The 12,904-nt window shown below is 38.3% G+C and overlaps 1 protein-coding gene across 8 annotated transcripts in view; it reads right to left on the bottom strand.

The window, feature by feature from the left end:
* Positions 1 to 12,904, bottom strand: part of LOC122669094 (putative 12-oxophytodienoate reductase 11) — a 69,078-nt gene that overhangs the window by 13,104 nt on the left and 43,070 nt on the right. For 2 of the 8 annotated variants that reach the window (XM_043865758.1, XM_043865757.1), the window contains exon 2: positions 11,570 to 11,710. The exons of 4 other annotated variants lie outside the window; for them this stretch is intronic. In XM_043865758.1, coding sequence (XP_043721693.1) covers positions 11,570 to 11,710 — 141 coding nt within the window. Of the gene's footprint in view, positions 1 to 6,927; positions 6,976 to 7,889; positions 7,893 to 11,327; positions 11,459 to 11,569; positions 11,711 to 12,904 lie in introns of those variants that run through there. 2 more of the 8 variants (XM_043865759.1, XM_043865761.1) reach the window with 2 other exon arrangements.

Below are 12,904 nucleotides of genomic sequence, written 5' to 3'. Positions count from 1 at the left end.
AGTTCTGTGGGTGTAGAATGAGATAAGTGGGTTTTATGGCTATTGGATTCTTCAATAGCCTAATAATCACAATTTGTCATGTAAGAGGATACAATCAAGTTGATATTCCAATATCAACCTACTTAATCAAAAGACCAAGAGACATCAGGAAAAATTGGGGAAGGAACTTTCACGTGTCATGGACAGCTAAAAGTGTTGCAGGGCCAAAGAAAAATTTTCTGGACTTCTATAATGTTTAGACGTTCTGCGATTCTACGACTCTCTCTAAAGGGTGTACCAGTGCACGAGGCTCCCGCTACTATAGGGTCTGGAAGGGGCAAATGTACGCAGCCTTACCCCCGCCTCACTGAGAGGTTGTTTCCATTCTTCCAGTCTGTCTACAAAACCAAAATTATGAGTATATTTAAGGGAAAATTACTTGTACACCCCCTGTACTATGGCTCGATTGCTTGATAACCCCAACTTTTCAAGCTATTGCTTGAAGCCCCCTGAAACCTAACAGTGTTAGTCTGTTGTTAGTGATTGAATGGAAATCCATTTTACCCTTATGAGTTACTCAACTGAAACTTATGAAATTAAAATGACCAACTTACCCTTTCTTCTTCTTCTTCTTCCTGCAAACACACCTCCTGCTGCAACCCACCCACCCACCCTACCCCCTGAACTTCACGCCACCCCCAATGCCGTCCTCCTCTCCACCCCTGCCCCTACCATCCCCACCAACTTGCCCTGCACTTCCAGCGACCACCACCAAACCCACCCCAGGCCCCAACCCACCCGCATGCCATCACCCAAGCCCCTGTGTGCCTCCGCCCCTTTTGCTGAGGAAGTCGCAGCTACTGTTCACAACCTTGAAGGACCACCATCAAGCTCCAAAAGAAGCAAGACCTGGAGATCAAGTTTCTTGCCTGCGGTTCCCGGATTGAAGATTCCAGCAGATACCTTTGTGGGCCTGTATCTCCTGACCAAGCCAACCAATCCTGCCCACGTTTTGGACTGAAGAATACCCACCATTACTCCTTCCTTCGATGGTAACTTGGGCCCATTCCACTGATTGGATTTGTATGTGCCTGTGAGTTTCATTATGGTTTTAACTTTCTAATTTTGAGTCCCTATCAGAACTCAACATCCAGCCGTTGCTGAATTTTCTAGGAGTTATTCCCACCAACAGGGGTAACCTTCGACTGGAACATCTGATCCATCGGAGTTTTCAGTTGCTAAATATGATATAGTTTCTAATTCTGGGATTTAGCCTATCTCTGTGTTCTGTCGACACTCGACAGTACAGGCTAAGTAGTGGAATATCTGACCTCATTTGTGCAAAGTCCTCAGTTCAGCAGTCTGAGCTGTTGTGATCTGGATGGGGTTAACGGAGGTACAACAGTTTATAGAATCACAGGGGAGTTTCCATGCTCTTCTCTTGGAGATTTCCAGAGAAAAACAACATTTTTACTAGGGGTAGGGGTGGGTAGGGAGTGGTGGTGGATTGGGTTGCAGTAGGGGGTAGGGGCGGTGGGGTTGCAGGAAGAGGAAGAAGAAGAAGAAGACGACAAAGGATAAAAATCACTTCACTACCCTTAAAGGGTAGTTTGGGCATTTAAGATTTTTCTAACCCATGACGTTGACTGACTAACAGACAGGGTCTACTCGTAAGAAATCTTAAAATGCAGGGTGTGTGTTCAAGTAATAGTTTGAAAAGTTGGGGTTATCAAGCAATCGGGCCATAATACAAGGGGTGTACAAGTAACTAACCCTATATTTAATTTAAGAGCAACACGATAACATTGCAATTAGCAAAAAGTACTGGTGCATGAAAATCCAGGAAGAAACCATTCCAATCTAACACAAGGATTTAGGAGTTGGGCTTGACAAACAAATCGCCAACTGCCAATCCAATCTGATCCCAAGTGTTGACTCAGCCAACATTGCTTCGATAGGCTGGGTTTGGACATAACAGTGGGGGTTAGCCAGGCCTGGTCAATCTAATTCAACCCCCCCCCCCTTCCTATAGGTTGTTTCACAGGCACATTAAAATATGCAGTCATGGGGAAAGACATTCACTTGGAAAGGACTAATATGTTTTGAAACAAGTATAGCATGTACAATCAGTAGTTGCACTTTGGCACCACTGATTTTCAATAAGAGGTGTGATTTTGCACATTCAGCACTACTCAATCTGTCAAACCAGAAAGGATAGTCAATATATTGTCTAATGGGACTACTCCATAAAAATGTACAGCTTTATTTTTGGAGGGGGGTGGTGTTAATTCAATGGCCTAGTGATGTAAAAAATTAAAGTTATTTTATCATATGAAATATTGAAAAAAGAAGAAAAGGTATCAGAATCAAGAAATTACCAGAACTATATACCCTGCCCACGTGCCACAGCTGGCAAAAGAAGACACCACCCTTTGCATGAACAACATCCACTATAGGTTTCCAGGCTTCCACCTGCTCTTCTGTCCAAATTCCAGGTGTATTTGGGTACCTTCCATTGAGAAGAAGAAAAGCTAAAAAAAATATATACTTTGAAATAAAGGAAAACATACAGTAAGTTTTACATTCTGGTTTTAGAAAGATAAAATCTGCAGAACGAATTATACCCTCGTGCAGAGTCAGAGACAACTGCGGCTTCACTTATGAGAAGTCCCCCATTGGTGGTTCTCTGAGAATAATATAAGATAGCATGTGGTTGAGGGATGTTGTTGTAAGACCTCTGCCTAGTCAAAGGTGCCAAAACCACTCTGAAAATTCATAGCACAAGAAAGGTTTCTTATTTCAAGTGCTGTAATTTCTTTTCACCAGAAAAAAAAAAAAAAAAAAAAAAAGTGCTGTAATTTCTCAATTAAGACAATGAATGATCCAGCAGTCCAGTAAGATAGAAGTTTTTTAAGAAATCCATAATAAGGGAGTCATCAAATCCATTGTTTCATATTATCTACTGCTCACAATGGGAAAAAGTTATACAGATGAAAAAAGAAGACTATCTTTGAAGATCTCTTCTAGCCTAACTAGAAGTTGACAAAAGTCCTAATAAGGGGTACTGTTGTCAACTGACAGGCACAATGGAAGGTCTACCATTATTTACTCCATGTGTATTGACCAGAATACAAGGGCAAGCCTCAACGCAATGGTAAGGTTGCTCTACAGTCTATTGCAACCTGGTGGTCACGGGTTTGAACAAGGAAACAGCCTCTCCATAAAAAGAGGGTGTAAGGTTGTGTACATATGCCCTTCCCCAGACCCTGCAATAGCGGGAGCCTCGTACACTGGGTATGCCCTTTTTTGGAATTGACCACAATACACAATGAGAAATCACATTCATCAGATCCGCATTGGTCCGATAGGAAATTAATGCAGAAACTTATGATGAAAGTCTAAAATGAAAAAACAATTAACTACATATCCCTCTTCTAAATGGTAGAAAACTAAAAATGATTAGACCCATAGCTTCCAGTATCAAATAATTGTATTCAAGGTTTTAAGTATCCTACCATATCTGCCAATATAACCGATATGTATTGTTCTTTAAGGTACTGACACGATACCTAAAAAACATTATTGACTATATTGGGTCGATGCATGATCCGATATGGTTGATATATGGTCGTTACCTATTAATACGCTTGATACATCTCTTATAAACTACAGAAAAAGATCCATGACTGCAAAACACTTACTGAGAGCTCCTGTAAAGCATTCTAATAATTTTTTTATTTTGGCAAAGTCAACTTGATTCCTTGCTTCTACTGGCGAAAGCCACTCTAGTAGTGTTGATTTCATCATCATTTGAGGATTAAATAATCAAAGATCGAAACTAAATTTGCACAAGAATATTTCTCTATCAAAACTTTGAATATTTTGCTCAAATATTGATTTTTAGTGTTGACTTTGCAATGGATCACTATATTAGTGAAAAACAACCAGAATGACTGCATTTTTTTAGCATTGATGTGTGCATATAAACCCTAAATCTTCCACAAACTGAAAATGACATCTTTTTTGGTATTAGTATATGCAAGAAACCTCATCTTTTATACATAATCAATTGAATGCACTTTGTCTCCTCGTACTTTGTTCTCTTTTATACAGAATATATTTTAGATATTACTGTATGTTTCAAAACTCTATTTTGCCTATATCCTAAGCATTTCAAATGTTTCTTGACCATTTCCATGCATATCTTTAACGTATCTTGTGTCTCTCCAATACAATACGATATGTCTCTTAAAATCACCCTTCTGATACAATATCCGATACCGATACTTTAAACCTTGACTATTTTGTCAGGAACCCAAGAATTTAGAAAGAAAAAATAAACCCCACCTACAAATTCAACTCCAGTAAAAATCTAACATAAATGGTTGAATACAATATCTAATGGAATAAATAAGATTTCAGAATTCATGTTCAGAGTAAATTAAGAGTTGACTGCTTCAGGTGAACCTCTGCTTCCAAGCTACAAAATTCTTGTCTTACAACCTGAAAACAGGAAGAACGTTTGACCTATCTAGAATCGCTCAGGAATTTCCTCCCAGAAAGGGAGACAAAGAAAAGTGAATCCCCTCTCAGAGGGAAGGGGGGGGGGGGGGGGACAACGAAAAGCAAAAGAAAAGGTGAGAACTGGGAAGCAACATCGCGAATACAAATTCAAGTTTATCCACATGGAATATAAAATAAAGCACCATTTCATCATAGCTAGATGAGGATAAAATGGGCTGGAGTCTATGAGATCTAATTCGAGAGATAGACAAGAAAAAGAGACCAAATGACTTGAGCTTGTTTGAGAGACAACGGAAACTAACACCTTTCTGATAAGCCTTCTAGAAGGGCTGAATCTTTTTAAACTGTCTCAGGTGATTTTCCTTAGTTATCCTGAAGTTTCAAATTTAGGAAAGAAAAGTCAAACCTTATCTACAAAAGGACAGAGGATCAAATTTATGTTCATCCTAAATAGAGCAGAGGACTAAATAAGGTCAGGACAATAACAATCATCTGAGAGATAGAAAAGTGGAAGGAACTTGAGTTGACAAAAACCCATTTGCCCAGAACTAAGCATTAGGGATGTAAACGGATTGGATTCAGCTGGGATATGGATCGGATGTGATCAGATCCGGATATTCCCTAGGTGAATACGGATACCCTCTAAATGGATTCGGATGCAGATCAAATTCGGAATTTCGAGCATCCGTTTACATCTCTACCTTGTGTAACCCAGACCTTCCTCCCCCTAGCGGATTCAATTCACTCTAAATCCATGTTTCTTAGTTCATGATTTTATTTTCCTCACATTTTAGAACCTGTTGAATCTTAAAAAACCCTCAAGATCATTATTTACTTAATTTTTTATTGCTAAGTATTCAGATTTTTTTTTCCAGATATCTAAATACGGATGTCCTTAAACGGATACGGATGTGGATCAGATTCAGATTTTTGGTTATCCATTTACATCCCTATTAAGCATACCTAGATAACTTCAAAAGACAAAGCTTGTTTTCTGCCAAAATAACCAAAAGGGCAGGGGAAAAAAAAGGGTCAATATAATCTGCTTGATGATTTGCCTCATATATCAAATATCACAATAGACTTAATCTTGCAAAATCAAGGCTACATGGGTTTCTATAAATTTCATCCAGCAATTCAGTACTATGGGACAAAAATCTGCTTTTGAGAATTCAATTTCAAGATATTTAAAGGAAACCCAAGTTCGTCCAGCCCTACTAAACAAGATAAAATCAGACAGAATGGTTAAGATGACAGACCTGTGAGAAAGTTGGAAGTTTCCCATCTTGTATGGGCTGAGGAGAGGAAGAGGAGTGACTTCAACACCGGTCACCGGCCATCTTTCGATTCTTCTGAGCTTCTCTGGTTCCCCCATTGTCATCGTCTCTTTCATTTTTGTCTTCCACACTCTTCAAGGACCTAGTGGGTGACGATTATGGACAAAGGTTCAAGCAGAACCAACGTGGCCTTACACGAACGAAATTTTGCTGCTACACTAATAGCAGGAACATTCCTGCTACAAGGCTGACAGCCAAGGAAATGAGATCTTAAAGGATATTTTAAAAAATACTAAAACCTACGAGGATATTTATGAACCCAAAAGGGATGTGAATTATTCTATTTCTTTGGCTGCAAGCCTTGTAGCAGGAACATTCTGTGGCAGCAAAATTTTTTTGGCCTTTTTACACCGTTTGCAAATATATATATATTTTTTTGGATGGGAATTCGGCTAGATTCGGGTTAATGATTTCCAAATTTAGTGGATAAAATATCTTATTCCGACGTGACATTTTTTATCAACGATTGACCAATTGAAAGATTCCTTTAATAAAAGATTTTGCCACGTGCGACCACCGTTGGAAAGGACGGCCCGATGGAGCAACAGAACTCCATTAAAATATGTTTTTTGAGAGTTGTAAACGATGGTACCTAAAATTTATCATTTGATTATGTATATATTTTTGGATTAATTTGATGGATAAAATGACTCTATTAAAGAAGCATGGCTCGTGCATTCAGACACAGGATTGGGCAAAATGAACACCCGTCTTGACCGTTCCATTAATTGAACAACTGGCTCCACAGTTAATCCTGCTTGATCTCTCTCCTCCCAACAATGGGGGAAAAATGGTTATAGGAGAAGGATAGACACACCGCCCATGTACAGAAAGCTAGCGGGCGTGTGGGATGGAGTATCATACAAAAAGGGCAGAGGGGTCCCCGGACACTAACTTATGGTACACCTGCAATGTGCCCAACCTTTTCCCAATGGTTAATTATATGTATGATTGAAATAAGCTTTCTTTACCACTGGTAAAATAATTTTGATAATCTCCAATCAATGTGTGGCGGGAATAGCTTGTTAACAAGGCCCTCAGCCCATTTCCTGTTATCCCTCCCGAACGATGATAAGACTCGCGCTACATAAAGATCCCTCAAACAACAAAAGAAATAATCACAACTAACAAATTACTACCCTGCTCTTACATTTCCAAATTTTAAGTTGCAGATTCAAGGAAAGGATACTCAGTATAACCGATAACTAAAAGTGCCATTAAAAGCCTTTCTCATGGGTAGAAGGTTGTGGGGAGTTTCACACTTCTCCAAAGCCATCTTCATCCTTGGCTCAACCATATGGCAATAGAGAATCCTGTATTTGTTAAGGGATTCAGCCATGTAAAGGTCAAGAGCTTCTGGGTTTGAGTCTCCAGCTTCCATATATTCAACAAAAAGTGAGAGCCTAATACCAAATTTATCAGCTCCAATCTCATTGACAATGGCCTCTATAACCTGTTCGGTCATTGGAAGCGGCAACGATTTTGTAAGGAACCACCATATTCATCTGTTCGGTCATTAACCTGGTCTTTCATGAACTGCTCTAGTATGTAGCCATGAGCTCCATGGATCTCAACTCCATCAAAACCTGTAGTCCAAGAAAAATTTTAATTGAGTCAACTCCATCATAACTTTCTTATGGACAATCTCCCATCCAAAGCCTTACATTTAGAAGGGATGTGCAGCTCCCAAAGTAACCTTATTAAGGGGACGGTTTCCAGGTATGGGCCAGATCCTCAGGAAAAAACAAAACATATGAACTAAACAGAAAAGAAAGATTTAAAGGTGAATCTGCCAAATGATGTTCCTTCTTTGAAAGAGAAAAATACAACCTGTAAACATCCTAACAAGCACTGAATACTCTGAATATCCCTTTCTCTAGAAGCCCTTCTTAATCGCAGATTCCAACTCACCCCATTCTCCTCATGAACCACACAGACTCACCACTCTATTGGCTAAGTCTACATTGCATAGAATCTAGGGTATTTAACCTTTGATGGTAAGTTTCCCCCATCACAGATCCTCCCAGAACCTAATCCTCTTTCCATTACCCACTTTGAATTTGAAACACCTAGTCATTTGGGGGGGGGTGTTTTTAAGTAGGTCTTCAGGTTGCAGATACACCCTCCCTAAAATCCCATTCATTTTCAGACAGACTGTAGATGGAAACAATCACCACATGCCACAAGTACTGTCGTTACATCAGGAGATCCACTTTGCAAGCAATGCTAAATTCTTATCTCCACATCGTCAATTTCTAACCCAACCTCTTCCACTGGCTTCTACACCACCTCCAATCCAATCAAATGATCTCTCCTGCTGTCCCCTGGTTCCCACAGAAAATCTCTAATTATTTCTCAATGATATTCACTACCTTTTTAGGGACCCAAAACAGGCTCCCAGAAAGTTAATCTAGGATTGCTCCCAAGGGAAGCTCCAAATACTTCATTGGCCAACTCAAACATTGACACAGCATTTGGGAATATAAACTTAAAGAGCATTGCAAAAAATTTAATAAAAAAATAGAAAATGATGCGGGAACATCCCAGTGGCCAGTCAAGTGGTTTGGATATGCTCCACTTACCATCAGATTGATCTTTGGTGTCTGAGATATTGCATCACAGGAAAGTGGATTACTTCCATCACTGACTTTTTAGGGTACTCTTCAACAGTCGAAACTTCTCTACTTTTGCAAGATATTAGTGTTGTTTGATAGGTTACTAAGTTAATTATCCCATGAACAAAACCCTGTGATTCTGACTTGTATCGGGAGAGATATGACCAATTTACTAATGGCTTGTTGATCTGTGACAGGATTTCATATCATAATCCAATTATACTTCCTAAATAAGAAATCCTGTCACAGATCAACAAGCCATTAGTAAAGTGGTGCAACAGTAAGGTTGCTCCATTGTGATCAAGTGGTCACGGGTTCGAGTCTGGAAACAGCCTCTCTGCGAAAGCAGGAGTAAGGCTGCGTACATTAGGACCCTTCCCAGACCCCACAGTGGCGGGAGCCACATGCACTGGTTACGCCCTATTTTAATTAGATTAAGATTTATATTTCATGTCTAGTTTAGTTAAAGTATCTTCTATTGAGTCTAAATTTAATTAGGAAAATAGTTGAGCACCCATGGGAGCTGCTATATTGTAATTAGAATTATATTAGGAGTCTTATTATGAAAGAGAGTCAGTTTCCAGTTGTTTTAGAATTTTGTTTTAGAGTCTTAAGTCTAATCTCGTTTCTAGGATGGATAATCTATGTCTAGGGATGTAAACAAGTTATCTGTGGTCTTAAGTTAATGTATTTGAGCCTTAAGGTATTGGTATTGGTCAGGAATAAGAATCGTGGGAGATTTCCTTTGTTATTGCATTTTTCCCAGGGTAGAAGGCCTGGTTGACAACTTGACTTCACTCGTTTGATTGTCTAGCTTTCTACTTATTTATTCTACTGTTCCCTTCCATTACTACTGTTTTTTCTTATTTTCTCCATTAAATCATCTTGTTTAAGTTCAGTTTGGGATTTTCTCCTTTGAATTCCCTTGGGCCCATTACCCTCAGGCATAATAAGGGATTTTTCATTCTCTTTCCTGCATCAGAAAATAAACAGTACTTATGCTGTTTGTTATAAGGTTTTCACCTTTAAGTTGCATAGACCATACTGAACTGCAAAAGCAATTACAAAAAAAGCAACTTTAATTAGTTCTTCTATTTACATAGGTTTAGAGGCTTTGGTTGATGTATTTATTTTCCTACTTTGCACGTGCTACTCAGTGAAGGAAAACCCTTTCCATTCTAGAATTCATTTTTATTTTAAACCCATTGGAAGAATAACTTATAGCCATACTGTAATCCGCAAACTGAATAATTGATGACAGGATTTTCTAAGTCCAGTAGCCCTTTTCTGAATCATACGACACTTCCTTTCAGAAAGAAATCGGTTCTCTAGATTTAGCCAACCAGCTTTCCCATTAAGGCCATAACTTTCTAAAGCTTTAACAACATTTTCACAATTTAGTGAAACTAAATTTATTTTGAGACCTTACCAGCTTCTATAGCATTTCTAGCTGCAAACCCGAAATCATTGACAATTTGAGGGATTTCATCAGTCCTAAACCGTCAAGGAGGTGTGAACTCTGCTCCTGTCAGTGGTTTGTCTGTGGATGAGACTGGAGCTTGACCATTTGGTTGAAAACCTATAAAGGAACTGTGTCAGGAAACTTGGAGAGGATGAGTCATGATTAGGACTTTAACTTTCAAAAGAAACAACTGGATCAGCCAACAAAATGGATCTCTGTTAGATTATCTAATTCATTAATAATAGAACAAATATACCTGACATTAAAAATTAAAAAGATAACACAGATCATCAGAAAATTGGTTCATTTGTGTGAAGAAAGGATAAAGTAAATCCCCATACCAGAAGCAAAATAACCATTCTCCTATGTTTATTTATTCTTTTTTATTTATTTAAATTAGTTCTAGGGGCATGAAATGGATGACTTGGGTTTCTGTATTTATTACATGCTTAAATATATTAACAATGACAGTTTTTCATGTAAGAAACTACAAGAAAATTGTTTTGCAGAGTCACTTGACCAAATAACCCTCCCCCCTTTTTCTGGAGTACAGTGATTCTATCGTATAACTATGAAACTAAAATGGTAAGTAGCTTATCAATTTATCTACAAGTATCAACATGGCATTGTATTAGCCAAAGATCAGGTGCAAGTACATTCAAGAGAAAGCATTTCTAGTATAGTTGAAGCAATTCACAGAGATAAAAGACGAAAAAAGAAAATGAGGACTATCTGACCGAAGAACAATTCAATCAATCGTCAAGGTACACAACCCTTCTCAAGAATGACATGCAGAAGTACCAAACCTTCTTAGATAGCCTAGAACATAAAAATTGGTATGACACCTTCTTCTGCCCCCTTACACAATGCACATCTGTAAGCATTTGGATCCCTCTTGTTCACAGGTGTTTATGGTCAACAGGCAACACAAAGTCAAAACCAATTAGAGGTCAAGAATTTTTTGTAGTAGTAGTCCCCCCTCCCCCCACCAAAAAAAATCCAAGTGTATCAATCAACTATCTCGGGTTTAGACTTTGGGTGTATTTTCAATTTCCCTAAAAAAAATCCCAGTGTATCACTTAACTATCACAATCTAATTCCTCCCATCATGCAGTGCATTGGTTTCATTTAGCTGACTAAATAAGTACAATGAATCTTCAGACTCACAGTCCAGATGGATGCTAAATAGGGAGGTGCAATTATGCACAAACAGTACTTCCCAATCTTCACACGAGTTCATTTTACCAGAACTAATCAACATTAGAGGATTGTTGATATATTTTCAAAGGGCAAGTTGATTGCAATTACATCTTTTTGGGGGGCATAATTCAATTTTCTCAAAGACAACATAATAAGATAACATCAAAAAATATCAAAAAAATAAAAAAGGGTATAAGGTCAAGAAAATACCAGAGTTAGACACCCTTCCCACATGCCAAATCTGGCAAAAGAAGACACCACCCTTTGTATGAACAGCATCCACTATAGGTTTCCAGGCTTCTAACTGCTCTTTTGTCCAAATACCGGGAGTATGTGGGAACCTTCCAGTATGCAGAATAAAACATTAATTTATTTTGAAATAAAAGAAAAAATTAGAATAATCTTTTAATTTTACTTTCAACAACAAAAAATTGAATAACAGCAAGTTTTACCCTTGAGCAGTGTCAGAAACACCTGTGGCTTCAGTTATGAGCAATCTCCCTTTGGTGGTTCTCTGAGAATAATATAAGATAGCATGTGGTTGAGGAAGGTTGTTGAATGACCTCACTCTAGTCATTGGTGCTAAAACTACTCTGAAAATTCAAAACAAAGTAAAATTTACTTATTTTGAATAGCAAAACATTTCCATAAAAACAAAATAATAAACCAGCTCATGATTACAAAATCATGGTTGGCTTCTAATCAAGGTTAAGGGCCATTGGACCGAGCGATCCAACTGTGGTCAGTCTATTTGGACTGTAGACCCTTTTATGAGAATGGTCCACTTAAAAAAATACAATACACCAGTTTTATTCTGTTTGGACCACCAGAGCAGGCAGTTGGGCAGGTCAAACTGCAGACCTTTTCGGTTGAACAGTTACCCTCTTGTCCAGTTTTAAAAACATTGCTTCTATTAAGCTCATAACAATTGAGTCATTGAATTAAATTATTTGATATCATATATTCCTCAGAATAGGCAACAAAGTGATATAGATGAATACTGTAGATTACTTTTGTACTAAGTTCCACATTTTGAAATGGCCAATGATGGTTCACTACTAATGTTCAGAACTTCAGAAACAAAGAAGGCATATCTCCAAAGCATTAAGCAATCAGGAAAAAAAGAGTTTTGATCAAATACAAAAGTATCTGTAGAAGATCTCTTTCAGCACCAATTAAGATGTGACAGGCAAGACAAGTCCTTGTATGAGATACTGTCGTCAACAGATAGGCAAAATGGGGGAGTTCCACTAGTTAATCCCTGTGTATTGGTCAGACTTCTGATTGAAATCCTATAGGGAATTTACTGCATACAATTTTGTTGAAATACTGAAACTAAAAGGATATACATATCTCTATTTGATAATAAAAAGCTGGACATCTATCAAGGGGAGGGGGGGGGGGGGAATAGCCTTATCCCAACTAAATGGGATCGACCACATGGATCCTTGTTCTCCAAGAATGAAAAACTGAACCGGATTACATACGTAACTTCCAGTTTCAAAGGACCAAATTCACAGAAATTAAAGAATTGCAGAAGTCTGTTAATGAATGACATGAGCCATTATCTACCAAAATAAATGACATTTTATTAGTTCAGTTTCAGAATAAAACTGAAAGTTGACAGCTCAACCAGGATTCTGCTAAGAACATTTGACCCAGCAAGAATTATTTGTGTATCCTTTCCAGAGAAGAGGGCACAAAAAAGGGAAAGGGAACGGAAGCAAAATTAAGATTACTCATATCTAAAGGAACCGAGGGAAAAGAAAGGGTCAGGACAGAGGCAA

Source organism: Telopea speciosissima, chromosome 7 (assembly GCF_018873765.1).
Source record: "Telopea speciosissima isolate NSW1024214 ecotype Mountain lineage chromosome 7, Tspe_v1, whole genome shotgun sequence".
Lineage (NCBI taxonomy): Eukaryota > Viridiplantae > Streptophyta > Magnoliopsida > Proteales > Proteaceae > Telopea > Telopea speciosissima.
Note: the sequence above shows the minus strand (reverse complement) of the source record. Positions and strands in the feature narration are given on the sequence as shown.